The following is a 26,407-nucleotide window of genomic DNA, read 5'->3' as shown; positions in this document are numbered from 1 at the left end:
ATTGACCACTCATCCCTGTTTAAAGGCAAAACAGTGGGCCACCAGGGCAAGTGTTGGGGGGAGAAAGGTTGCATTTGCACGTTTCTTAAAGCAATAGGGAGAATGACCTCAGATTATTTTTAATTTTTTTTCCAAAGTTGGACAATATACAGGAAGTTCACTGATTTTTGTCAGTGTCATCAGTATCCCTTGTAAATACAAACCTTTATACAGCCTCTATTTATTACCTTTCTGTCCATTTCTTTTCTTTGTTGTAATTGTTTTTTTTTTTTTTGCGGTACACGGGCCTCTCACTGTTGTGGCCTCTCCCCTTACGGAGCACAGGCTCCGGATGCGCAGGCTCAGCGGCCATGGCTCATGGGCCCAGCCGCTCCGCGGCATGTGGGATCTTCCCGGACCGGGGCACGAACCCGTGTCCCCTGCATCGGCAGGTGGACTCTCAACCACTGCGCCACCAGGGAAGCCCCCTTTGTTGTAATTTTTAAATAGCTCTATTGAGATATAATTGACATACAAAAACCCTGTGTGTGTGTGTGTGTGTGTGTGTGTGTGTGTGTGTGTGTGTATGTGTGTGTGCATATAGAGAGAGAAATGGTGTACAATTTGATGACTTTTGACCTAGGTATATCCCCATGAAACCATCACCATAATTAAGATAATTAGCATATTCATCACACACACCCCAAATTTCCTCTCCTGACCTTTTCTAATCTATCTCTCTCTTCTCTCCTCACCTATCCTCAGATAAACACTGCTCTGCTCCATCACTATAATTTGTTTTCATTTCCTAGAATGTTATATAAATAGAACTGTAGACAATGTATTCTTTTCTGGTCTGCCTTCTCTCACTAGTATAATTATTCTGAGATTAATCCATGTGTTATCTGTATCAACAGTCCATTCCTTTTCGGTGCTGTATAATATTCCTCTGTGTGGATGTACCCCACAGTGTTAAACCATTCACTCATGGATAGACATCTGAGTTGCTCCCAGTTTGGGGCTATTATAAATAAAACTGCTATGAATATTCACAGACCTGTTTCTGGACACATGCTTTTGTTTCTCTTGTGTAAATACCTGATAGTAGAATGTTTGGATCATATGGTAGGTTTAGGCTTAACATTTTAAGAAACTGCCACATGATTTTCCAAAGTTGTTGTAACCATTTTACATTCTCACTGGCAGTCTGGAGGGTTCCAATTGCTTCGTATCCTTGACAAGGATACACGCTTGGTGTAGTCAGCATTTTTTATTTTAGCCATTCCAGTGGTTGTGTGGTACAGTGGTTCTCGACCACTGCCTTCTCAACAATTGTCTCAACTGGGGACAATCTGACCTCCCAAGGGACATTTGGAAAGAGACATTTTTGTTACATTTTGCGTAGAGGAAGAGTGTTACCGGCATCTGGTGGGTAGAGGCCTGGGATGCGGCTAAACATCCTACAATGCTCAAGATAATCCCTGACAACAGAGGATTATCCGGCTCAGTGTCAATAGTGTGAGGTCAAGAAAGCTGGATATAGCAGTATCTAATTACGGTTTTAATTTGCGTTTTCCAATGGCTAACAATGTCGAGCATTTTTCATGTACTTAATTTTTTAAAGGTCATTTACAATAGCATCAAAAATAGGAAATATTTAGGGATAAATAGGACAAAAAATATGCAAGACCTGTACATTGAAAGCTATGAAACATTGCTGAGAGAAACTAAAGAAATAAATGGAGAGATGTACCATGTTCTTGGATCTGAAGATTCAATATTGTTAAGGAGTCAGTTCTTACCAAATTGATTTACAGAGTCAATGCAATCCTAATCAAAATTCTAACAGGATTCTTCTGTACAAATTGGCAAGCTCATTCAAAACTTTATTTGGAAATGCAATGGACCTAGACTAAGTAAGACAACTTTGAAAAAGAAGAACAAAGTTGGAGGACATTCAATATCTGGTTTCAGAACTTGTATGTGCAAAACTACAGTAATCAGGTATTGATGGTATTGGCACAAAATATACATCAAGGTTAACTGAACAGAATAAAGCGTCCATAAGTAAACCAACATGTAAATAGCCAATTGATTTTAAACAAAGAGGTCGGGACTTCCCTGGTGGCACAGTGGTTAAGAATCCGCCTACCGATGCAGGGGACACGGGTTCAATCCCCGGTCCAGGAAGATCCCACATGCTGCGGAGCAACTAAGCCTGTGCACCACAACTACTGAGCATGCGCTCTAGAGCCCAAAAGCCACAACTACTGAGCCCATGTGCCACAACTACTGAAGCCACGCACCTAGAGTCCACGCTCCACCACAAGAGGAGCCACCGCAATGAGAATCCCGCACACTGCAACAAAGAGTAGTCCCCACTCGCCACAGCTAGAGAAAGCCCGCACAGCAACGAAGACCCAACGCAGCCAAAGATAAATAAATAAAATTAACTACTTAAAAAAATACAGAGAGGTCAAGGTAAAATGGCACCTTTCCCCAAAATAAGGTAGAGGATAAATCTTTTTAACGAATGGTTCTGGAGCAGTTGAATAGCCATCTACAAAAACAAGACAACAAAAAGCTCCTTTACACTTACCTCACATCACGTACAAAAATTAACTCAACCTGCCTCATAAATCTAAGTTACACTATCGAATTTTTCAAAGAAAACATAAGAGGAAATCTTAGTGACCTTGGGTTTGGCAAAGCTTTCTTAAATAGGACACTAAAAGCTGGAATTATAAAAGAAAAAAACGTCGTAAATTGAATTTTATGAAAATTTAAAACATCTGTTCTTCAAAAGACTTTGTTATAGAATGAAAAGGCAAGGCAAAGCTTGGGGAAAAAACATTTGCAAAACATACATCCAACAAAAGACTTTTATCTATAATATATAAAGAACTTTACTGATCAATAAGAAGTCCAACAACTCTTCCCTACCCCATTCCTAGCTGCACATGGGCAAAAGTTTTGAACAGACTCACCAAAGGAGATGGCAGATGGTAATTACTGAGCTTTTTCTTCATGGTGCCAATGAATAAAAATATAGATGACTCTCTTAATATGGGTGAAAGTAACATCAGCAAAATAAAAAGGAAATGACTCCCTCTTTTCCTACGGCCACCAAAGAGCAGATATTATTTTGCTCCAAAAATTGTATTCTTGAAAATATTTTTTAAAAGGAACCTTGAAAGACACCTGGACCTCAGAGATTGTTGCTGTGTTTTCTGGGCCAGTATTTTTGCCTGTGGACGCTGAATCATAGTTCTAGCTGTAAACACAAATGTATATGGTTTTTCTGTGAATGTTTCACAAAGGTCTAATCTTAGTGTACATATAATTTTCTACCTTTTTCAACAGTAGTTTCTTTTGTAACCATTATAAATATTATTGTATAGACTTACTAACAGCATCTTACTGGCTAAATAATTTTCCATCTTGTGATGCCATACACGTACATACCCATACATACACAAAACAGTGTCATAGTGGACACTCAAAGTATTAATTTAGTGAATGAAACTGAATGCAAACTTTTCCTAACTGCTAGATATTAGGATGCCTTCCATTTTTTCCCCTAATGAAGTATGCTGCAATCATTATCTTTTTGCACCTAATTCTTTTTTCATATTTTGAATTAATTCTCTAGAAAACCTATGACAGAGATTTACTATCTCATAGGTTACGAATATTTCACAATTCTTGATAAATTATGCCTTACCAGATGATTGTAATAATTTACACAAATACAATGTCTAAGAGATCTCATCTTGTCACAATTGGCAATATCATTCATTTATCCTGTGCTAATCGAGTGGAACAAAAAATGCCATCTTATTTTAACTTGCATTTCTTTATTTATAATAAGTGTAAATATACTTCATACATTTACCTACTAAATACTGTTCCTAAATAAGATGTATATATTAATATCATTTGCTTATAGAGTTTAAAAAATCAAATTGTAAAAGTAGTTGGTACAAGAAACTTAACTTTTATCAAATTCGTAACAAATATTTTTACCAAATTATTTGCATTTTATTGCCTTTTACATATAGAAATTAAAATTTTTTATGCACTCAAATCTGTGTGTGTGTGTGTGCACGCACGCACGTGTGTGTTATTTTTATCTTATAGATTCCATGGTCTGGAAAATCATTTGCTTTCTTGAATTTGAATAAATGATGTTATTTCATGCTCTTTATTGAAAATTTCTTTTACATTTTTAAAAACGCAAGCCATGCATACAGAAAAATGTATAAAATAAGTATGTACAATTTCAGAATAATTGTAAAGTGAATGCCTCAGTGACCACCTCCTGGTTGAAGGAAATCTAGCATTCCCAGCCCCCAAAAAGCCCCTTGTATGTGGTTCCCTGATCATAAATCCTTCTTTCCCCTCTTGGGGTTCCCTATCAACTATCCTGATTGATGAAAATCATTTTCTTGCTTTAAAAAAATGAATGTTTGCTACTTATGTTCGTAACTGTAAGCAGCTTAGTTTGCGTACTTCTCCCCAACAGGTGGTACCATACTGTACGTATCTGTTTGCGTCTTGCTTCCTTTGCTCAACATTGTGTGGTTAAAATTCACCATATATAGCTCTAGTACGGTCTTTTCCTTTGCTGAAGGGGACATTCTACTGTGGGTGGAATTTCCAGTGGCTTCAGTGTGGGGCTCTTGTGAACAAATGCTATGATGAGCAATCTTATATGTGTATTTTGGTACAAATGTGCAAGATTTGCTCCAGGGTAAATATGTATTTAGAAGTAGAATTGCTGGCTGTAGTGTGTATGTAGCTTCAATTTTATAATACCAGACTGCTTCCAAAACAGATATACGAATTTACACTACCACCAGCAGTGCATGAGAGTTCCCTTGTGCCACACTTTTGTCAACACTTAGTATTGTGAGAACTTTAATTTTTTGTCTGGTTGGTGTGAAATGGTAACTCAGTGTGGTTTTAGGTTGGAGTTTCCTGATTAGTAATTAGATTGCATATATAGTCATGTTTTAGCCATTTATATTTACCCACTTTTAATTGAGATATATGGCTTTCTTACTGATTTATAGGAATTTTATGTTTCATCATGACACTAGTGCTTTATCAACTATATATATTTTAAAAATTGTTCCCCATTCTGTGGCTTGTTTTTTAAGTCCTTTTTCTGTATTATTTGATAAATCAAAGGTCATAATTTTAATGAGTTTGAATTTTTGTGTTATTTAAAAACTTTTTCCTACGCTGATACAAAGATAATTTCCTTCATTATGATTCTAAGTGCTTTCAGGATTTGTCCTCTCATATTTAGGTGTGTGATCCATCTGGAATTGACTTTTAAGTATAGTGTAACAGAGGAGTCCTATTATATTTTGTTACTTAGAAGAACTTCTATTTTTTTTCATTCCTTTTTTCCTTCTATACAGGGTTGGAACTTACATGCTTTGTTTCTATTCCTTTAGTAGTTATACTAGACAATTCAACATGCAGGCTTAACTTATCACAGTCTAAATTTAATCAATATTTTAATTCATCTTCTGGACATGACTAAGAACTTTCAAGTCTTGGAGTCCATTTCTCCTCCCATCCAAACTTGTATGTTATTGTACTCACATATTTCAATTCTACTTTAAATTTTTTAAGCCAACCATACACTCACTACAGTTTTATACAGTTAAACTTTATTTCGATTTACTAATGTATTTGCCACTTTCTCTTCTCTTTGTGCTTTCTTGCAAATTAGACCATCTGAGATCACTTTCTGTTGAACACTGTCCTTCAGAATTACATTCAGTGAGAATCTCTCAGCATTTTTCTAAAATATTTTTATTTTGTCCTCATTCTTGAAAGATATTTTCACTGGGTACAGAATTCTAGCTTGGCAGTTACTTGCTTTACAGAACTTCAAATCTATCAAGCTGTCTTCTGGTTTCTACTATTGCTTTTGATAATGGAGCACTGAGGCTGTCATTCATTTGCATGTAATCTGTTCCTTCTGTTTAACCAATTTAAGATGGTCTGTATCTTTGGTGTACTGCAGTTTCACTATGCTTTGTTCATTGTGGATTCTTCTTTAATTTATCCTGCTTATGATTCACCAGAATTCTTTTTGTTTGTTTGGTTTTTTGCGGTACGCGGGCCTCTCAGTGTTGTGGCCTCTCCCGTCACGGAGCACAGGCTCCGGACGCGCAGGTTCAGCGGCCATGGCTCACAGGTGCAGCTGCTCTGCGGCACGTGGGATCTTCCCGGACCTGGGCACGAACCCGTGTCCCCTGCATCGGCAGGCGGACTCTCAACCACTGCGCCACCAGGGAAGCCCTCACCAGAATTGTTAAATCTCTGATCAGTGTCTTTCATCAGTTATGGTAAATAGTCAAATATTATCTCATCAAATATTCATTATATGCTTCAGTCTCTCTCCCTTTTTTCTGGAATTCTGATTAGATATATAGTATATCTTCTTACTCCATCCTTCATGCCTCTGCATCTCTGTTTCATATTTCCTAATTTTTTGTCTATCAGTGTTGCATTCTGGATACTTTCTTCTGTCTTGATCTTTCAGTTCACTAATTCTCTCTTCAGAGGTATCTAATCTCCCGTGTGTGTGTGTGTGTGTGTGTGTGTGTGTGTGTGTGTGTGTGTGTGTGTGTTTACTTTAATTGCTTCATTTTGTTTGTTTAGGAAGGACTCTCTGGTTCTCTTTCAAACATTCTGGATCATTCGATATATTTTCTGTTGTCTATACATTTTAAGGCTTTTATTTCTTTAAACACAGTAAGTAGAGTTGTTTCAAATCTACATCTGATCCTTCCAATATGTGAAGTGTTTGCAAACCTATTTCTGCTGGTTCTTTGTTTTTCTGTGTAGTTTTAAACTTTATTGAAAGCTGCTCATATACCTTAGAAAATTGGTTTTGGGAATGCTTGGAGACCTAGGAGGAAGGAATCCTTTAGAGAGGATTCATGTTTTTGTTTTTGTTTTTCTGTCATGAGGTATTTCCAGTTGGGGGCCACTTTAAGCTACATTCATAAATTGAGGGGGTTTGTACCATCCAGATATTAGCACTTGTACTGCAAATCAATGGAGATGATTCTTTTGTTCAACGCTGGAGTGAGTTTGCTTGCATTCCCCTGGCACTGTGGAGGGTGGAATGGATTCCTTCTGGTTCATTCTTCCACTGAGAGTGGGCCCTTAGTGTCCCAGGTTGATGAGCAGATGGTCTCCCCTTGGACACCCACTTTGGCAGGCTTGGGCTTTTATTTCTCTTCTTCACAGTTGGAGGGCTGAAAACCAAGGCTCAAGGTCCCCTGGTTAGGCAGATGTGAAGGTTCCCTTTTTCACTTAAATTCTGACTTGATAATTCCTTATTATTTTGTCAGTTTTTTGTCACATTTAAGAAAGATTTTTTCATTTCATTTTATTTTATTGAACTATAGTTGATTTACAATGTCATGTTAATCTCAGGTGTACAGCAAAGTGATTCATATATGTATATGTGTATTTTTTTCAGATTTTTTCACTTATAGATTATTATAAAGTATTGAGTATAGTTCCCTGTGCTCTACAGTAGGTCCTTGTTTATTATCTATTTTATATATAGTAGTGTGTATGTGTTAATCCCATCCTCCTAAGAAAGACTTTTTTGTATTTTATTCAGAATTTTCAGTATTAATCAGCAGAGTTTGGTTATAATAACAATATACCAGAGATGGAAAATACCAAAGATGGAAAAGTATCATTTGATCTCTCCTTCCCTCTCTCTAACTTGGTGTCTGGGGAGGGATTAACACATGAAATTCTTTTTCACATCCCACTACTAAAGAACTACTTCAGCACCATACACTGAATAATCAATTCCTGATTGTGACATTAAATTTTCACATAATCCATTCATATAAATAATTTGTCTCGTTTCTGTGTTTTACTGACCTCACTAACCCCATTCTCTAATCTTGGATGAGTCTCATATTTTTTCCTGATTACTCAATCTTTATAATGTACTTTAAACCTCAAAGTGCTAAGTTCCTCTTTCTTATTCTTCTTTTTCAGATTTTTTTAAGCTATTATTAACTGCTATACTTCTAAATGAACCTTAGAATTATTTCCCCAAGTTGTGAATATAATTCCTTCAGAACTCTCTTGAACTACAGTAAACCTATAAATTTATTAGAAAGAATTGGCATTTAAGAAATTTCAGCCTTCCCATACAAAATCAGGTCTGTTTATCACCACTTATTCAGAACTTCATTTACATTTTAATAGACTGCTGTAGCTTCCTTTATTTCTGACACTACTTGTAAAAATCATTCTATTATCAACTCATAGATTTTGTTGCTATCGTGAGTTCAACCATGTTTTTGTTATATCGTCTATGGTTATTTCTGATATGTTAGAATGCTCTTGTTTTCTATCGTGAGTTCAATCGTGTTTTCGTTATATCTTCTATGTTATTTCTGATATGTTAGAATGCTCTTGTTTTCTATCATGAGTTCAATCGTGTTTTCGTTATATCTTCTATGTTATTTCTGATATGTTAGAATGCTCTTGTTTTCTATCGTGAGTTCAATCGTGTTTTCGTTATATCTTCTATGTTATTTCTGATATGTTAGAATGCTCTTGTTTTCTATCGTGACTTCAACCATGTTTTCGTTATATCGTCTATGTTATTTCTGATATGTTAGAATGCTCTTGTTTTCTATCATGAGTTCAATCGTGTTTTCATTATATCTTCTATGGTTATTTCTGATATGTTAGAATGCTCTTGTTTTTCTGATTTTTTTTGTCTCTGGTGGTATTTATGAATTCTCTTATTAATCACAGTCGACTTCAATAAACTTTTCTATGCATTCTTTACGTATGTAATAATGTAATCTACACGTCTTTCTCTTTCAGGACTTAACACTAGCCAGAATTTCTAAAACACTATTCAATAAAATTAATGTTTTGTTGCCTATTTTAATGATAAATCCATGCATGATTAGCTAATGACTCTATTAGCTCTTAGTACACAGAATGTTTTAAATCCACTGTGGCATTTTATGTAACACTTCATGCTCCAACCCTAAAAAGAAGTTTAAGAAGCCCTGATCCAACACTACACACCCAGTAGATTTAGACAGCATGGGGGCTGGAAAAATCTATGTGATACAACCAATTGTTTAAAAGAAGCTGTCTGAATAATACAGATAAAAATTAATTTTGTTTGTTTGCCTCTAGATACAATGAAAGTAACAAACCTGAATGCGATAGTTAGCTAGTGGGAAGCAGCAGCATAGCACAGGGAGATCAGCTCCGTGCTTTGCGATGACCTAGAGGGGTGGGATAGGGAGGGTGGGAGGGAAGCTCAAGAGGGAGGGGATATGGGGACATGTGTATGCCTATGGCTGACTCACTTTGTTGTGCAACAGAAACTAACATGGTATTGTGAAGCAATTATACTCCAATAAAGATCTATTAAAAAAAAAAAAACCATTGAAAGTGATGAAAATGAGTAAGGGTACAAACGGAAAGACCGTGCTAATAAGGCATATGGAAAACGACTAAGCTGGCAAACCACTAGTGGAAAGTTTATATTTTTATTAACCATTGAACTGTGGTAATAAACTTTGTGTGCATAACCTGTGTTGCTCATATAGAATAAACCCACTGACAGAGCTCTGGTTATCTCCATTTCTAGATCAATGTGCCTTAAAGCACAGTCTGTGGGTCCCCTGAACAGAATCACCTGGGTGGACAGTCTCATTAATATGCAGATCCCCAGGCCCTGCCCCAGGCCAAGTGGATCAGAATAGAAGGAAGGTCTGGAAAACAGATCAAATGAGGCTCCCTAGGGGTTTCTCATATAAACTAAAATGTAAGGGAAGAGAGACAGAGACAGGGAGAGAGAGAGACAAAGAGAGAATAAGAGAGCCAGAGAGAGACATAAAGAAACAAAATCAGAAACAAGGAGGGAAATTTCATCCCTGCACGATGACATGAAAGGTGTTACACATCAAAATGTAGAAGCTGAACCTGAGAGCCTCGTGAAAATGTTATAATGAGATGAGAAGACTTTTCAGAGAGAGGAACACACACATCATAGTAAATCACCTACAAGGTATGCGCTCGACATGGTACAAAGCATTTCAAAGTATATTAAAACCAAGTAAGGCAACACCTAACCCATCACAGCTAATCATGCTAATGAAATGTCTGCTAGGCAAATTTCTTGTCAGATTTCATTGTAATTTATACATTATTTTTACCGCAATAAATGAGAAAGCATCTTCATCATTCATGAAATCAAGGAACATCTGTGGGGATAGTTTTTTCAAATATCCATGGGAAACTCTTGGGTAGACTTCGGGCCCCCAGGACTTTCACAGAAATCCATCTGGGAATGTGAGTTTGAGCTCGTCCCTCTAAGTTTCCTGGTGTAAATATTAGAGGTCAGGTTGTTGATGCTACTTTTGGATGTCAAATGTCTTCTCTGTTATCTGCCATCTCATCAGCTCTGGAAGCTTCACCTCACACCTTGCTTTCAAGTGTATCTCAGCCTTTGTGACACAATCACACAGTGCTGAATGTCAATTATACCTCAATAAAACTAGAAGGAGAAAATTAATTCAGCAATTAACGAACCCTTATTCCTAGTGATTTGTGTTTTCATTCCCTTTGGTGACAGACAAGCCTCAGTGCTTTCGCTTGAATTGTAACCACACTCAAAGGCACAGAGGTCTGAGTATGAATTCTTTTAAATGCTGTCATGTTGCTATGAGTCTTGCATATTGTCTCGAAATGGTGGATTGCAATTTAACTCATCTAAATTCAACGGAATGTACTGGGTATCCATGAGGCACAGATACTGTGGAGACCAGGACAAATGAGACATGGCTCCTAGAGGCGCTCGCAATCAATAGCCCATTAACTGCTTTTCCTTTGATCTGTCATTCTTAAAAATTCAGAAGAAGCATGGCTGGGAGGCAGCAGACTGCTCCAAGCTCAGTACTCGAATGGGAGATTATGTGACCAATGAGCATTGCTTTTCAAACTATTAAGGTTTGGACGTTGATATCAAAGAGATATACCTGCTCCAAGCCATTTCCCTGGTGAACAGAGAAAGCATCATTCTTTCACAACCTTTTCTTTCTTTCTTTCTTCCTTCTTTTCCTCCTTCCTTTCCCTCTCCTGTGCTCCAACCAATACGGTGGCTCCTTCTGCAACATCCCAGACATAAGTCTAAAGCCCAAGCGCCCCTCCCAAGGGATTTACAGATGTCAGCCTTGAACCAAAAGACCCAGGAAAGAGTTCCCTGAGCTCAGCACGAGGCTAAGGCAAGGATGTGGAGAGGAGAGTGGTAGTGGGGTGGGCAGGGCACATCAAGAATGCAGTTTGGCTGAATGTTTAATTGACAAGCTTTTCTTCACGCCCATCCCACCTGCTGCTTGGGGCCAGCAGTGGGCGGAATTGTCTGAACAGGGCTCATTTGAATATCCAGGCAAACTGCATCAGTTGAGGACCAAGTGAGCACCTGTGGCAGGTGTGCACCGCATCCACCCTCCAGAGGCTCAGAGGGTCCACACGGGGCAGGCAGCTCATGGTCTATTCCACACCAAGTCAAGTGGTGGCCCTGCATACATTATACAACACAAATGTCTCACCACAGAATCTTTCATCTTCTTGGGGAGAGGGTCTGCAGCCAACTCTTCCAGATTTTGATGTAAAAACTTATGAAGCAATCTGCACTGAATAAAGGACCTGAAAATGGAAAAACACACACGGGTTTTAGTTTTTAAAATATGTGCCTATTGCAAGGTTTGAGGTAAACAGCTTCACCTTAGACCTCACACTCACAAATGACAAAAGCCAGCGCTCTCTCCTTTAGATAATTCGTAATAAAGAAAAAGAGGTGCGTGTTCAAGTGACCACAAAGACAACGGTTGAACTTCAAATTCCATCCTGATTACAGTAAGTCCCCTACATATGAACGAGTTCCGTTCCAAGAGGGTATTCCTAAGTCCAACAGAGTTAGCCTAGGTACCCAACTAACACAATCGGCTATCTAGGACTGTACTGTAATAGGTTTATAATAATTTTCACACAAATAATACATAAAAAACAGAAAAAAATAAAGAAAACATTTTTAATCTTACAGTACAGTCCCTTGAAAAGTACAGTAGTCCAGTACAACACCTGGCATACTGGGGCGGGTATCGAGTGAACAGGCAAGAAGAGGTCCTGACTGGGGTAGGGAGAGGAGGTGGGAGATGGCAGAGCTGAAGGATCGTCCATCAGCAACAGGAGACGGAGGGCAAGCTGCAATTTCACGCACGCCTGACGTGACTGGAAATGCGAACACACGTTTGCATCTTTGAAAGTTCACAACTTGAAGGTTCCTGTGTAGGGGACTTACTGTGAAGCTGTTGAGGACCACAGGAGGTATCGGTACCCCCGACTGCCTACTGCTAGCTAAGCTCATGGAGATCCTCTATTTCGGTCAGACCAAAATACAGAACAATATTTGATAAGAAAATTTGTGCTATCAACATTTAACCTTTCCCCATTTTCCACGCCTTTCATCTTGCTGTACCTGACGGCCTAAAATTATAATTTTTCGGCCCCCAAACAGTTATGGTTATCTTAAGTCAATATCTCCCGTTAAGTGTGGAGAAGTTACATGAGATGATTGATTGACTGGATTGACTGACTGGTCCCTGAAACTGTGGCATCACATGAAGGGTTTTCAGTTCCAAAGTGCATGTTTATCAAAAACTTGAGAGATAACAGATAAAGGGAAGACTGGAAAATATATTCTCAAGGGACTAAGCGTTATTAGTAAATGCCTTTTAAAACTTTGGCACACACTCCACTTTAAATCCAGAGGGCACTGCCACACTAAGAGCAAAACACAACAGAACAAAACTTTTCCTTTCAGAGATGCCAGTCTAGTCTCCCCAGGGCAGCTGCCTGGCATAAAGGCAGTGATGCCACTTTGTGGACCCAGAGAGGGTACTTGCGAAGGTTGGTGCTTCTCGTATGACTCACCGAGGGAAAGTCAAAGACAGGGCTCGGGTGCAAGAGGCCATCTGTTCCTGGCCTTGCGAATTTCACTCCAAAAGCACCAGAGCAAGGGTTATATGTGCCCTAGAACTTGACCCCTGATTTTCATTCATTTCCGGTCGGTCCTGCATTTCTCCCACCATCACCCAGGACCCAGCTGGTTTAACGGGAAAGAGTCCAAGCACCATGAGCTCTGGATGAGAGAGCAAGGCTGCAGGCCCAGGGGACGGCTGTGTGTGTGGGGGGGTGGGGGGGGTTGGGGGGGTGTGGGGGGTGTGTGTGTGTGTCTGTGTGGTGCCTGTGTGTGTGTGGTGTGTGTGGTGTGTGTGTGGTGTGTGTGTGGTGTGTGTGTGGTGTGTGTGTGTGGTGTGTGTGGTGTGTGTGTGGTGTGTGTGTGTGTCTGTGTGTGTGTGTATGGTGTGTGTGTGGTGTGTGTGTGTGTGGTGTGTGTGTGGTGTGTATGTGTGTGTGTGTGGGGGGGGGTGTGTGTGTGTGTGTGTGGTGTGTGTGGTGTGTCTGTGTGTGTGGTGTGTGTGTCTGTGTGTGTGGTGTGTGTGGTGTGTCTGTGTGTGGTGTGTGTGTGGTGTGTGTCTCTGTGTCTGTGTGTGTGTGTCTCTGTGTCTGTGTGTGTGTGTGTCTGTGTGTGGTGTCTGTGTCTGTGTGTGGTGTGTGTCGGTGTGTGGTGTGTGTGTCTGCGTTACTCACAGGAGCACAGAGGGGTCGCTGCTCTGTCTGCTCAGATGGTAGGAAAGCGCAACCAAGAGGCCACAGAAGGCAGAGAACAGTGCTGGGATGTGCTGCGTGCTCCAGGGTTCCTGAGCAAAAGATCAGAGAGCCAAGTCACTCCACGCCTGGGTGCAGAAGAGCAGGATCGCATCTAGAAAACGCTTAGCAGGTGTCCCTGAGGTCCAGCTGGTGGACGCAGTGTCCTGTGATCACTCCTGCCAACGGGCATCCAAGCACCTGCTGGCTCCCCAGAAACCTAGCCTGTGAATGTACAAGCATGGATTTTGACAAGGGATTGGCTATGGGGGGCGGGGGTACATTTGAAACAAATGGTGCATATTTATGAAAACACATTAACATCACCTTTTCTGAAATTCAGTTTAGGATTTTTATAAGATGTAGCATTAAACATGTGTTGCCTCTTTTGAATTAAATATAATAATAATCACATAAAAACTGTATTTCTTAATGTTTATTTAATGTTTATTTATTCAAAAGGTAGTAGACAGGGCTCCCCTGGTGGCGCAGTGGTTGAGAGTCCGCCTGCCGGTGCAGGGGACACGGGTTCGTGCCCCGGTCCGGGAAGATCCCACGTGCCACGGAGCGGCTGGGCCCGTGAGCCATGGCCACTGAGCCTGCGCGTCCGGAGCCTGTGCTCCACAGTGGGAGAGGCCACAGCAGTGAGAGGCCCGCGTACCACAAAAAAAATAAATCGATAAATAAATAAAATCTAAAAAATTAAATGCAAAGGCCCCCTCCCCCCCATTACCCTGGAAAGCCATGGCGCTCTATTCTCTCCTTCGGTGCCCACCAGCCTTGCAAGAGGCTCCTCACCAGCCAGTGCATCTGTCACATGGGGCAGCCCCTCCCCCGTGGGTACAGCACCTCCTCACAGCATGGGCTTCAAGCTGGGCAGACCTGGATTTGAATCCTGGTCCTGCCACGGATGAGCTGTGTGGCCTTGGCTAAGTTACTTAACATCTCTGAGCATCGTGTTAGTTTCCTCTTCTTTAGAAAGGGAAAATAATACATAGGCAGGGGTTGCTGCAAGGGTACTTTTCTGTATGCTGGGCCATTTCTTTAAGCTTTTGGTATGAGACGGTTCAACACAGCCCCTTCTTGGTGACTGGTACCCAGGGCTCTGAGCCAGACTGTCCTGGGCTGCTCCCTGTCCATCATCCCCACAGTCAGCTGGTCCTAATGTGTTACTGATACATCTTTCAATGCATCTCCAATTTGCCCTTCCTTTCATTGCATCGTACTGGGTCAGGCATCCACTGCCTTGTTCCGGGGCTACTGTTAATAGCTTCATAGTGGGAAGATCTTGCAATCTCCATATCCCTCCCCACTCCACCGACTCCACGATTCACCCTCCACAACACAAAAGAGTGGTCCTCTACCCATAAAAGGCAAGTCAATCACAACTGCCCTTCACTCAGTATTTTTCAGCGATTCCTCATTGCCTACCGAAAAAATCTGCTCCACAGGAAGCTAGCGAAGCCAATTAGGATCCAGCCCTAGTTCAACTTTTCAGCCTCCTTCTGCACATTTAGTAGAAGCACAGCAGCAAAACCATAAAGATGTGTTGCTTCCTGGCCCCCCTGCCTTCGCACACAAAGCTGCATCTGCCCAGAGAGCTCTTCCACTCTGACCCTAGTCCACTCTCCACTGCCTGGTGAACTCCTACCCATGCTTCAGTGCCCAGTATAAGAAGTCCCACCTGCCTGGTGCTGTCTCCCTCATTTCCCAGGCAGATAAAAGCTCTCCCCTTGCATCAGAACCATCGTTAAACACGTTTTCTTCAGCATTTAAGATATCTCACTCCTGTTATGGGCATGGGTAGGACTTGCCCCCTCTGGATTCCCTGCAGAGGGGCAGTTTGCATCTCTTCCCTGTACTTGGCACCAATGTTGGCACATCAACCTGTCCTTGAGAGAATAAGGTTTCAGTTTTCATGATTACACCAGTCCGTCTTCTATGACCTCTGCGGAAAAAAATGTTTCAGCAAGAAAAGAGGGTGAAGACATTAAGTAGCTTAGAGCAAATGTGTATCAGGCAGTGAAACGTCACAGAAATGATTAGACTATTAGAGGGAAGGTATCTCATGACCTGAAAACTAATTTTTTTCATTCAAACAGCACCCCCAATAACAGACAATTTATTCTGGAACTTGGGAATTTTATTGTTTCTTGAAAGTTCATTCATGAAACATTTATTGGCCACTTGCTATGTGTCAGGCACCAAGCAGCACACCTCGGAGGAGGACAGCACAGGTGTCTGGGGAGGGAAGAACATAAGTAACTGTAATAAAGTGTGACAGGCGATGGATGGTGAGGTGCCTGCTGCTGGGTGCTCACCAGGCAAGCAGCAGAGGCTCCAGTGAGTCCAGGGATTGGCGTTTAAGTGGAGCCCCGCACAGAAGAAACGTGGAGAACGCAGTCCTTCCCCTGCAGGGGCTTCCCGAGGACCAAGCTGGGCTCTGGGGTGCCGTGGGTGGATGGAGCTGACCCCAGCCATCCTCACGTCTGTTCCTCCTCTCCCTGCCCCGGACGCCCACCTGCAGCTTCTCCCCTTTTATTTCATACTTGGCTGTTACAAAAACACAGCCAAAAAGTTTTCCGAAAGAGAAAAACCTGCTAAATGCTATTTCCTCCCACTGTTTCCTCTGCGTTTGCCTCTGCTGCATGTTTTAGACACAATTTCGTGAAGACGGAGGGCTTCCTTTCACATGCAGCCCATAAAAAAATGCAAACACTAGAAAAAAATCACTATGAGAAGGATTTAGTAACCATGACCATGGAAATAATGGTCCCTGCACGGAACAAAGGAAAAGTCAGGGGAATACGCATCGGCGGAAGTGAATTCCAGGCTCATCACTTCCTGGAATGAATGATTCTGTGGAAGGGACTTAACTTCGCATTGGCTCAGCTTCTGCTTCTGTAAAAAAGGTGACAATGACACTCTTCTTGAAATATTGCTGCAATGCCTTGATGAGATTTGAAACGGCCTTGCACACTGCAAAGCAGTACGTCGATGTTCGTTTTTTATTAATTGGAAAAGAAAGAGCGCCCATGATGGATGGTCTTTGCAGAGAATAAATTAAAGCCAAACTAAATATATTTAAATAATTAAGTTTACCTACTTTGATTCACCCAATACCCCTTATCTAATTCTTCTCTCATTTATTCTCTACTTAATTAAATCCCTGCAGTACAAACGTGAAAGGGCAGCTACCCCTCCTAGTACTGAGGGGCCCTCCCTCTTTACCTACTAAAATAGCAGTTGGTAGAAAAGGGAAGAGGAGGTAAAAATATCTAATGGGAAACAGATATTTTCCCATTGGGGTTAGAGGAGAGGGACGTTGTCCCCCTTCTACTTCCCAGCATTTATCTCTGCTTGTGACTACAGATCTGTATGAAGATTGTGTGATTAACCCATGATCCTTCCACTGGTCAAGCCCGTTGACGGCAGGGACTCGTCTGTTTCACCCCAGTGTATTCTGAGCACCCTGTGCAGGGTCCAGGCCCTGAAAGGCCCTTACTGAATATGTATGGAGCTGATGCTCTGGATTTGAGCACCCATCACTGCCTCACTCTATGATGCAGACCTAAGAAGGGAACCGCACGGATCATTTCATTTAGGTATCTCAGGACACAGAAGGTTGGTCTTGCCCAGTGCAGAGCAGTAGTTCAAAGCATGGGCTCTGGCTAGGACTGCCAGCTTCAATCCCAACTCTGCTGACTATTAGCACAAAGATACTACGCAAGCTTTTAAGCCTCAGTTTCCTTATCTTAGATAATACCACTTACGGTTGGTGTAAATATTGCATGAAATATTGTGTGTAAAATACTTAGTAGCCAGTCTAAAATGCTCAATGAATGTTTGCTATGACTATATGCTTTACTAAGATACTGTCTCAGTAGATTCAGGCTGCTAGAACAAATATCATAGACATATGATGTCATAAACAGCAGAAATGTACTGCTCACAGCTCTGGAGGCTGGGAAGGCCAAGATAAGGTGCCAGCAAATTTGGTGTCTGGTGAGAATCCACCTTCTGGTTCACAGCTGGCATATCTTCATATAATGGAAGGGGCGAGGGCGATTTTCTGGCCTGTTTCAGAAGGGCACTAATACCAAGCACAAGGGTGTCATCCTCATGACCCAATCACCTTCCAAAGGCCCCACCTCTTAATGCCATCATCTTTGGGGTTAGGATTTCAACATATGAATTTAGGGGAACACAAACATTCAGACCAGAGCAGATACACAAGAGGACTGAGGACTGCAACAAAATCACATTGCCTGAAAAGAATTAGAATTGACCTTTAGTAGGGTCCTTCTCTGAGAGTCCAAGAGAAAAACAATGATTTCTGTAGATCCCTTATATCCTTCTGTTTGTGTACTACAGACAGAAAATAAGAAAACAGGAAGTCTTCTACAAAATGCAAATCTGACCTTGCCAAGATATGATATTATTATGTCAAGGTGTACAATCTGAACTGACAGACCTTATTAGGGGTAGTTCTCATTTGTTATTTTAATCTGTTGCATTCCTTCTGGTGTCTGTCCTGTATTAGTAAAAGTCTACATTCATCCTTCCATACATGTGATTTCTTTGAGCATAACCAATAGCTTCAAGATAAATTGTTAGACATGAATGAACAGCACTGTGGCCGCAGGGACAGGACAGAAGGAATGAATATTTTCTTCAACAATGTAAAAGTGAGGTGACGCCAGAATGGCGTACTTCTTCTTCCAAGAAGAAGCATGGGGTGAAGGATCGCGAGGAATCCATATTCCAGGTGTGGCTTTGTGTGTTTTCTCCCTCAACCTCAGATCTTCACACAACTCTTTCTTAGAAAGAACCGGGGCTCACCTGAGCTTGGGCAGATTGTAAAAAGGCAGACCACCAGGATCTTCTTAGGCTTACTACTGGAAATCCCCTCAAGCTCCAAGTTCTTAACTTGTTCATTTTTTCAACAGATACAGTTACATAATATATAAAATAGGAGGCAAATTTCTCAGGGAAGCAAGGATAGGAAGGACTATTTGGATAGATACATGAGTTATTTTTTCGTGTTTAGAATGCCAAAGTTTGCAAAACCATGCTCTCTTCAGGAAAGATTATTTTAGATTTGGAAGAGATCTCAACTGAGCCAACCTCACCCCTGGACCAAATTATTGGTCAAGTAAGAAGACAGGGAGAATGGAAAAGACTTACCAAAGGTGGCAAGACCGACCAAGCCCTGGTTCAGTGCACTGTATCTTACACCACCCTAAGTACTTGTACAGCTCACTGTGCACAGTATGTGGACATCTCATGACTTTCCATTTAAAAGGCTTGGCGCAGTGGTTAAGAATCCGCCTGCCAATGCAGGGGACACGGGTTCAATCCCTAGTCCAGGAAGATCCTACATGCTGCAGAGCAACTAAGCCTGTGCACTGCAACTACTGAGCCTGAACTCTAGAGCCTGTGAGCCACAACTACTGAACCCATGTGCCCCAACTACTAAGCCCGTGTGCTGCAACTACTGAAGCTCGTGCACCTAGAGCCTGTGCTCCGCAACAAGAGAAGCCACTGCAATGAGAAGCCCGCGCACCACAATGAAGAGTAGCCCCTGCTCGCCGCAACTAGTGAAAGCCCTCACGCAGCCACGAAGACCCAACACAGCCAAAATAAATAAATAAATAATAAATTAAAAGGCTTGGGATCACTATAAATTAGAAGTTTCCAGCTTTCCAGGTTGTTTCATTCATGTATCATCCCCCATTCAATAGTGCTGGACATCTTTTCAGTTAACTGCCTGTGTTGGGGTTTGTTGTAACACATGGTAGGGTGATAGCCCAGAGGAAGAAGTCATCTGAGAGGAGCTCAGAGGAAGCTCCATGAATGACTGAGCAAGGAGCTGGATTGTAAAAGTGATTGGGAATGAACCTGGGAAGACCATATTCCAAGCCATGCAAGGGTAAAATGCTTCGATGTTGCAGGACCCTGCATTCAAGCATGGCCTGGACATGCTTCAGGATGGGTACGGCTGGTGCAATTCTAAAGGTACCACTGTTAAGCATCTAGATATATAGATAAAAGAATGGGAAATAGTTAAGCATGAAGAAACACTGAAAGAAAATGACCTTTATGGTTTATCAACCCATAATTTTCTGCACTGGGAAGAGAGGTGGCTGGGCGCCATCGACTCTGAAGATAAAACTAAAGGAAATAAGCTTCAACCTCAGCAAGGGACTCTGGATGTAATTTAAGGAAGAACTTCCTGACATTGATGATTCAATAAGGTACAATTAGGAAAACATTAGCATTTCCTTTTCCCAAATTATTTCAAAACACAGATATTTTCCATGGAGAGGTAAGAGACAAGCTCACCTGAGAAAGAAGGAAGGAAGAGAAACTTGATGAAAGCTTTTCTCCTTACGCTTTCATTGTGTAGGAACATATTACTATTTTAACATCTCTGCAATTTAACACACACACAACTAAATAAACTGAGAACAAGAAGGAACTCTTCAGAATCATTTTACAGAATTAAGATTTGGGGGCGGGGAACACAGCAAGATAAAATGGCTTTGCCCCTTTTTTCCATTCCTTAATCTCCCGATCCCTCTCCAGGCTGTTCAGTCCTAAGTCACCCCACCTGCGTTCAAGCCCTAGCCCAGGAAGATCCCACAGAGCAACTAAACCCGTGTGCCACAACTACTGAGCTTGTGCTCTAGAGCCCAGGAGCCACAACTACTGAGCTCGCAAGCCACAACTACTGAGCCCGTGTGCCACAACCACTGAGCCCGTGAGCCACAACTACTGAGCTCGCGAGCCACAACTACTGAGCCCGCGTGCCACAACCAATGAGCCCGTGAGCCACAACTACTGAGTCCACATGCCATAACTACTGAGCCCATGTGCCACAACTACTTAGCCCACAAGCCGCAACTACTGAGCCCGCATGCCACAACTACTGAGCCTGCACTCTAGAGACTGCGAGCCACAACCACTGAGCCCACATGCCACAATCACTGAGCCCGCGAGCCACAACTACTGAGTCCGCATACCATAACTACTGAGCCCGTATGCTGCAACTACTTAGCCCATGAGCTGCAACTACTAAGCCCACGTGCTGCAACTACTGAGCCCACGAGCTGCAACTACTGAAGCCCGCGAGCCTAGAACCCGCACTCTGCAACAAGAGAAGGCATTGCAATGAGAAGCCTGTGCACTGCAACGAAGAGCAGCCCCTGCTTGCCACAACTAGAGAAAGCCCATGCACAGCAACAAGGACCCAACACAGCCAAAAAGAAATAAAATTAAATATTGAAAAAAAAAAAAAAGACCAACAGGGAAGTTGATGGGACTTTCCACAGCTGCAGGAGCACCTAGGAACCAAACTTCTAGCAGGAGTTGAGCTTGTTGAGTCAGAAATACAGTAAAAAAAAATGCATTTGAGGATGTTTTTATTTTAATTTTTATTTTGGGATAAAGAAGAAAATGTTGACACTTGAGGAAGAAGAGAACCACTGACGTGAAGAGAGATTTTGAAACAAAAGGATCAAATGCACTGGGTGTCTATCTGAAAGGTTTAGTTCAGTGGTGAGTCTCATTTCTGCAGAGAGAAGCAGAAAGGAAGAGAGGAAGTACTGACTGACATTTCTAGTGGATTTTTTTAAAGAACTTTCATATTTTAAACATCCATGTATTGACATTAGTCTTGAATTTTATTATATACATATAATTTATTTACTCAGACACATATGCACACAAATACATATTTTATTTTTGGAGAGAGATAAGGTTTTAAACAATCTATCACCCACTGATAATGAAGTGTAGACCATGTGACAGTTTGCTTAAAATTAACATCCCTAATTGCTCTGAGAGGTGTCTCATGGGTCCCTGAGTTGGGAATGATATGGATAGATGAGTGCTGGCCTCATAAAACTCCCCCAGGTTTTGAAATATTTTTATGAGGTAGAAATAAAACTGTCTAATAGTCCTACAATTCTGTGGTAGATTTCATATGCATTTGGGAATTCTTTTGATGGAAATACACAGGGAAGTTCAGCTTTGTATAAAAGTACTTTCTGAAGAGAATCCTAGTTTCAGCATTTTTTTCCTTCGAAAGTTTAGACATCTCTATGATGGAATTTACAGGGCAAACTAATTGAGGGTTTGGTTATAAAGGGAACGCCAATGGACCAAGTTCTCACTTTGCTATGCCCTTCATATCAGATTCACACACTTTCTTTTAAGGGAAGAGCCATGGATTTTTCTGAGCCCATTGAATATCCAGGCATTTCTGAACCCAGGTTTCCACACATCCTAGAATAAGCTCTAGATCATATCACTTTCTCTCTGATGTAAGTCCTACTTCTAGGACTATTTGGACAGGAATCTTAGACTTAAGTGAAAGGAGATCTGTGCCCTTGAAGCTCCAGAACTCAGCAAGATCAGATGTGTCTCCCAGTCCTGTACTCTGCACTCTGTTCATAGTTCACGGCCACGGGTCACCATGCGGCCGGCCGGCACTTGCAAACATGCACTGGGCACCCTCCCCGGCGTCCAGTGCTCAGCCCGTAGCAGCCCCAGTTGACATTCCTGGTAGACCCTAGACACCCAGAGGGGCAGCCCCATGGCCTATCACGGAGCCTGATTCACAGCAGTCAGTCAACATGTGTTCAGTAAATAAACGAATGATCAGGGTAACAGATACGATGAATAAGACTTCACTGTCTACTAAAAGTAGGTTTTCCTCACCTCATACTCTTCTTTCATTTTGGTGCAAAAGCAGCATATGCTTATGATTCAAGACTATTTTACTAGGAATTCCCTGGTGGTCCAGTGGTTAGGACGCCACGCTTCCACTACAGGGGGCACGGGTTCAATTCCTGGTCGGGGAACTAAGACCCCTCGTGCCGTAGGGTGCGGCCAGTGAAATAAAATAAAATAAAATAACTAAAATGCTAGATTAAAAAAAGACTGTTTTACTTTTTGGAATAGGTATCAGGGGAAAATCAGCTCATTCACTAGCAAGAAAGACTGACAGGTACCGTCCAAACCTACGTGACAGACACCATCCAACATAGCTAAATATAGATAAATAAGCGTGCACACACACACACACACACACACACACGCACACACACACACGAACTTTTTGGAAAATACTGACATTTACTTTCCTCCTCATAGCCTTCTTCTCAGTTATCTGCATTTACTCAATCCAAAGTATATAGAGCATCTATTATGTAACACCGGACTTTTAGCAGAATATGAAAAGAAGCATATATAAACCGCAGTCATGACCTTCACGAGTTCACGATGAAACTGGGGGTGAAGAAAAGTACACACAAAGAGCAACAACAGTAATAGCACCGACGTATCGAGCAACGGCTTCACTGGCCACTTTACATGCACTGTCACATTCAGATTATAGCAAACCTTAAAGGCAGGGATCGCTCATTTTAAACATGAGGAAACAGAGGCCTTTTCTGTACTAGTTATCGTGGGAGTATCTATTTCCCACAGAACAGATTATATTCAGGATAAACAAGTGTTGACATGAACACCAAAAGGACAATATTGCCCACGGACTTTGGAAGGAAGGTAGACTTCTGCTGGCATGGCTACAGCACAAGCATATTCCTCCATCTGTACTGGGGCCACCGCTGCTCGTACTGAATTCTCTTGTCCACCCAACTTCCCCGCTCCAAACTGGACAGCCACTGAATCCTACCAATACTGATTTCACTACATTTCTTGGATTGGACCCTTTCAAACTCTCTGCTTCCTACCCAAACCTGACTCCAGATCTTACTTTACTCAGCAATTGCAAGTCCATTTTGAACAACTGAGGTCTCATTCTTCTTCCTGTTTTTCCCCCAAATCAGTGTCCAGTGCCACTGTCAGAGGCATCCAACTCCAGCTTGAGGATCCCGACAATCCGGTGTTAACTGGGCTTGGAGATCAATGACACGCGTTTAACTTTCTAGGAAGGGAATGTGACAGGAAGTACTCACCGCCCATCTAGCGTCCATCTGCCCTTCCTCCCCACCAGTCATCGCTTCCTTACTAGCTGTTCAGGCAGCTGAAAGACTTGTAATTCCCATCCCCTTGCAGCTAGAAGTGACACGGTTCTAGCCATAAAATACAATCTGGAGTCTAGTGTAATAAAAGTGAATTAAAACTTGGATTTCGTTTGCAGGCGTATTACTATTAGCATCACCACCATTATGTTCATCAACATCATCACCATCAACTAAGAATGCTAATAATAATTTCCACTTGTATTTGTTTTCTACTGCAGTGTAACAAATCCCCACAAACAGTGGCTTAAACAACACAAAGTATGATCTCACGGTGTCCTGCCTCAGCCACCTGGGCGTGACCGCCTCCTCTGCTCGGGGTCGCAGCAGGCTGAATTCACAGTGTTGCCCAGGGCTGCAGTCTTACCTGAGCCTTGAGTCCTCTTCCAACCTCACTTCTGGCTGGCGGAATTCAGTTTCTTGCAGCTATAGGACTGAACTTTCTTGCTGGCTTTGCTGGGATCTGCTCCAGATCTGAGAGGCCATCCTTATGACGTGGGGTCCTCTGCATAGGCTATTTGCAGCACAGCTGTTTACTTCTTCGAGGCCACGGGGACGGTGTCTGCTGTTTCTTCTGTCTCTGACCTCTAGTCCTTCTTTTAAAGGGCTTGTCTGATTCGGTCAGACCCATCCAGATAATCTCCCTTTTGACTGACTTAAAGCTAACTGACTAGGTACCTTAATTACACATCAAAATCCTTCCACCTTTGCCAGATGATGTAACCTAATTACAAGAGGGACACCCTATCATACTCAACGGGTCCTGCCCACGCTCAAGGGGCAGAAATTACACAGGGCGCTGGAGTCTTGGGGCAATCTCAGAACCTTGCGCACCACACCATTTAATGAAAACCCCTGAGCTATAGACACTTTATATATATTATCAATTTAATTTCATTCACCTCTGACAACATTCATATGAAGTAGGTATTACTAATCCATTTTACAATTGAAAAAATAAAACAGCGTGAATTAGCCACGTGCCCTTAGGCAGATAACGTCAGCACTCTGTGCTCACATTCACCACTGGATTGAGAAAAGCTATGATCTTCCTTATGTATGACATGGAGCCATAATAAAGGGCAAATGAGAAAACACTTGGGAAATTATTCCGAAAATTAAAGTACCATCGATCTGCAAGGTATCCTATATGCCTGCGGACGGTTCTTTTGCCTAGAAAAATATATTTAGACTTCGAATGTGCTAGGGAGGATGGCACAGAAGTCAGATTTTTGAAAAGATACAAGATCTGGGATCCGCGATGTGTGATGTTAAGTCACTTAATCGCTCTCTGGACCTCCATTTCCTCATTTTAACTAATAAAATGAAGGGTTTGGGACAGGGGATATGTAAGGTCTATTTCAGAACTAAAACTATTCTAGAACTATGAGTTTGTTTTATATTTATATTAGATTTTAAGACCTGAATCCATGGGAAATGCCATTGTTTTAGCTGCAACCCTGTAGTACCTGAAAGGATATGGGGAAAACTCTCCCACAGCAGTTGTTAACGATGCTTGGGAAACATTAAATTATAATAATTTACCTCAACCCCTGGACGCCCTTGCCATCAATAAAATAGAATCTCTTTATAAGGGCTAATAAGCAATAGAAATCATGGTTTATCCAGACATACAGAAAGCCCAGCTAATTAACTACTGAGCCATCTCTCTAGGGAGCAAATATTCCGGTTGTTTCTGTACGTCACTTGACAGTGATGTAGTAGTTAAGTAGTTAAGTCAATGAGGGAGTCCGTTTACATGTTACTTGCTACCATCTTGGATGAGTCAAAAAGAATATGAAATTAAAAGAGGAATAAAATGTCTTCCCCTAATTAATATTCCAGAGAGCAGAATTAAGTGCCATTCCCTCAATCTGCTTCTATCAAGTGAGAATAGTAAAAATCAAGGATGTAAATACATATCAAGACCCAGATAGAGGAACGCATCTCCGGGAAGGCAGCTGACACGCTGAAATGGTTCACAAGGGCCCATCAATCCATCCCGGCACAGCAGAGATAAAAGGGGAAAAAAAGTCAATTCTCGGAGCGAAAAGTGTAAGCATAAAAGTCGTAAACAAAAGCGTCGTTAAACAGGAAGTGGAATCACAGCTCTGGATAAGTATGTTGAGTTGAAGGTGGGTGAGCTGCTTTTTTTTCCTAAGGATGCCCTTGCCAATTTGTTAAACACATTCGTACAATGCACAGCATTTAATAGGCGCTGTTTTTCAAAGGGGAGAGTCTATCTGAGACCTTTAGAAAACTCAGGACTTACAAATGAGAAGGGAGAAATGCACACTGTTCTATTTTTAACTAAAAGGTGTTTCAAAATATAGATAGAACATTAAGATTCTCTAACAACAGATCCAACTATTTACCACAAGTGATGCTTGTTCTGTGCTGAGCAAGGAAGTCAGTACCTCTTTGAGATTAAATAAATCTTTCAAAGTACCCCCGTTTCACCTGGTAAAAAGCCTGTTTCAACACATAAGTAAACCCCAGAGCCTCTGAAGTGTTCAGTCCCATCACAAAGTTGACAGCGTGCTTTCAAAGTGGAATCTATTAACTTTGATCCA

The 26,407-nt window shown here is 41.6% G+C and overlaps 1 protein-coding gene across 2 annotated transcripts in view; it reads right to left on the bottom strand.

Annotated features, from left to right (window-relative positions):
- The window catches only part of PCNX2 (pecanex 2), a 274,216-nt gene that overhangs the window by 152,941 nt on the left and 94,868 nt on the right, over nt 1–26,407 (bottom strand). For both annotated transcript variants that reach the window (XM_060035057.1, XM_060035058.1), the window contains 2 exons: nt 13,726–13,835; nt 11,622–11,718 (listed from right to left, as the gene is read on the bottom strand). In XM_060035057.1, the coding sequence (XP_059891040.1) occupies nt 11,622–11,718; nt 13,726–13,835 (207 nt within the window). The remainder of the gene's footprint in view (nt 1–11,621; nt 11,719–13,725; nt 13,836–26,407) is intronic.

The sequence above is a fragment of the Delphinus delphis genome, chromosome 16 (genome assembly GCF_949987515.2).
Source record: "Delphinus delphis chromosome 16, mDelDel1.2, whole genome shotgun sequence".
Taxonomy (NCBI): Eukaryota; Metazoa; Chordata; class Mammalia; order Artiodactyla; family Delphinidae; genus Delphinus; species Delphinus delphis.
The sequence above is the reverse complement of the archived record's forward strand: the minus strand, read 5'-3'. Positions and strand labels throughout refer to the sequence as shown.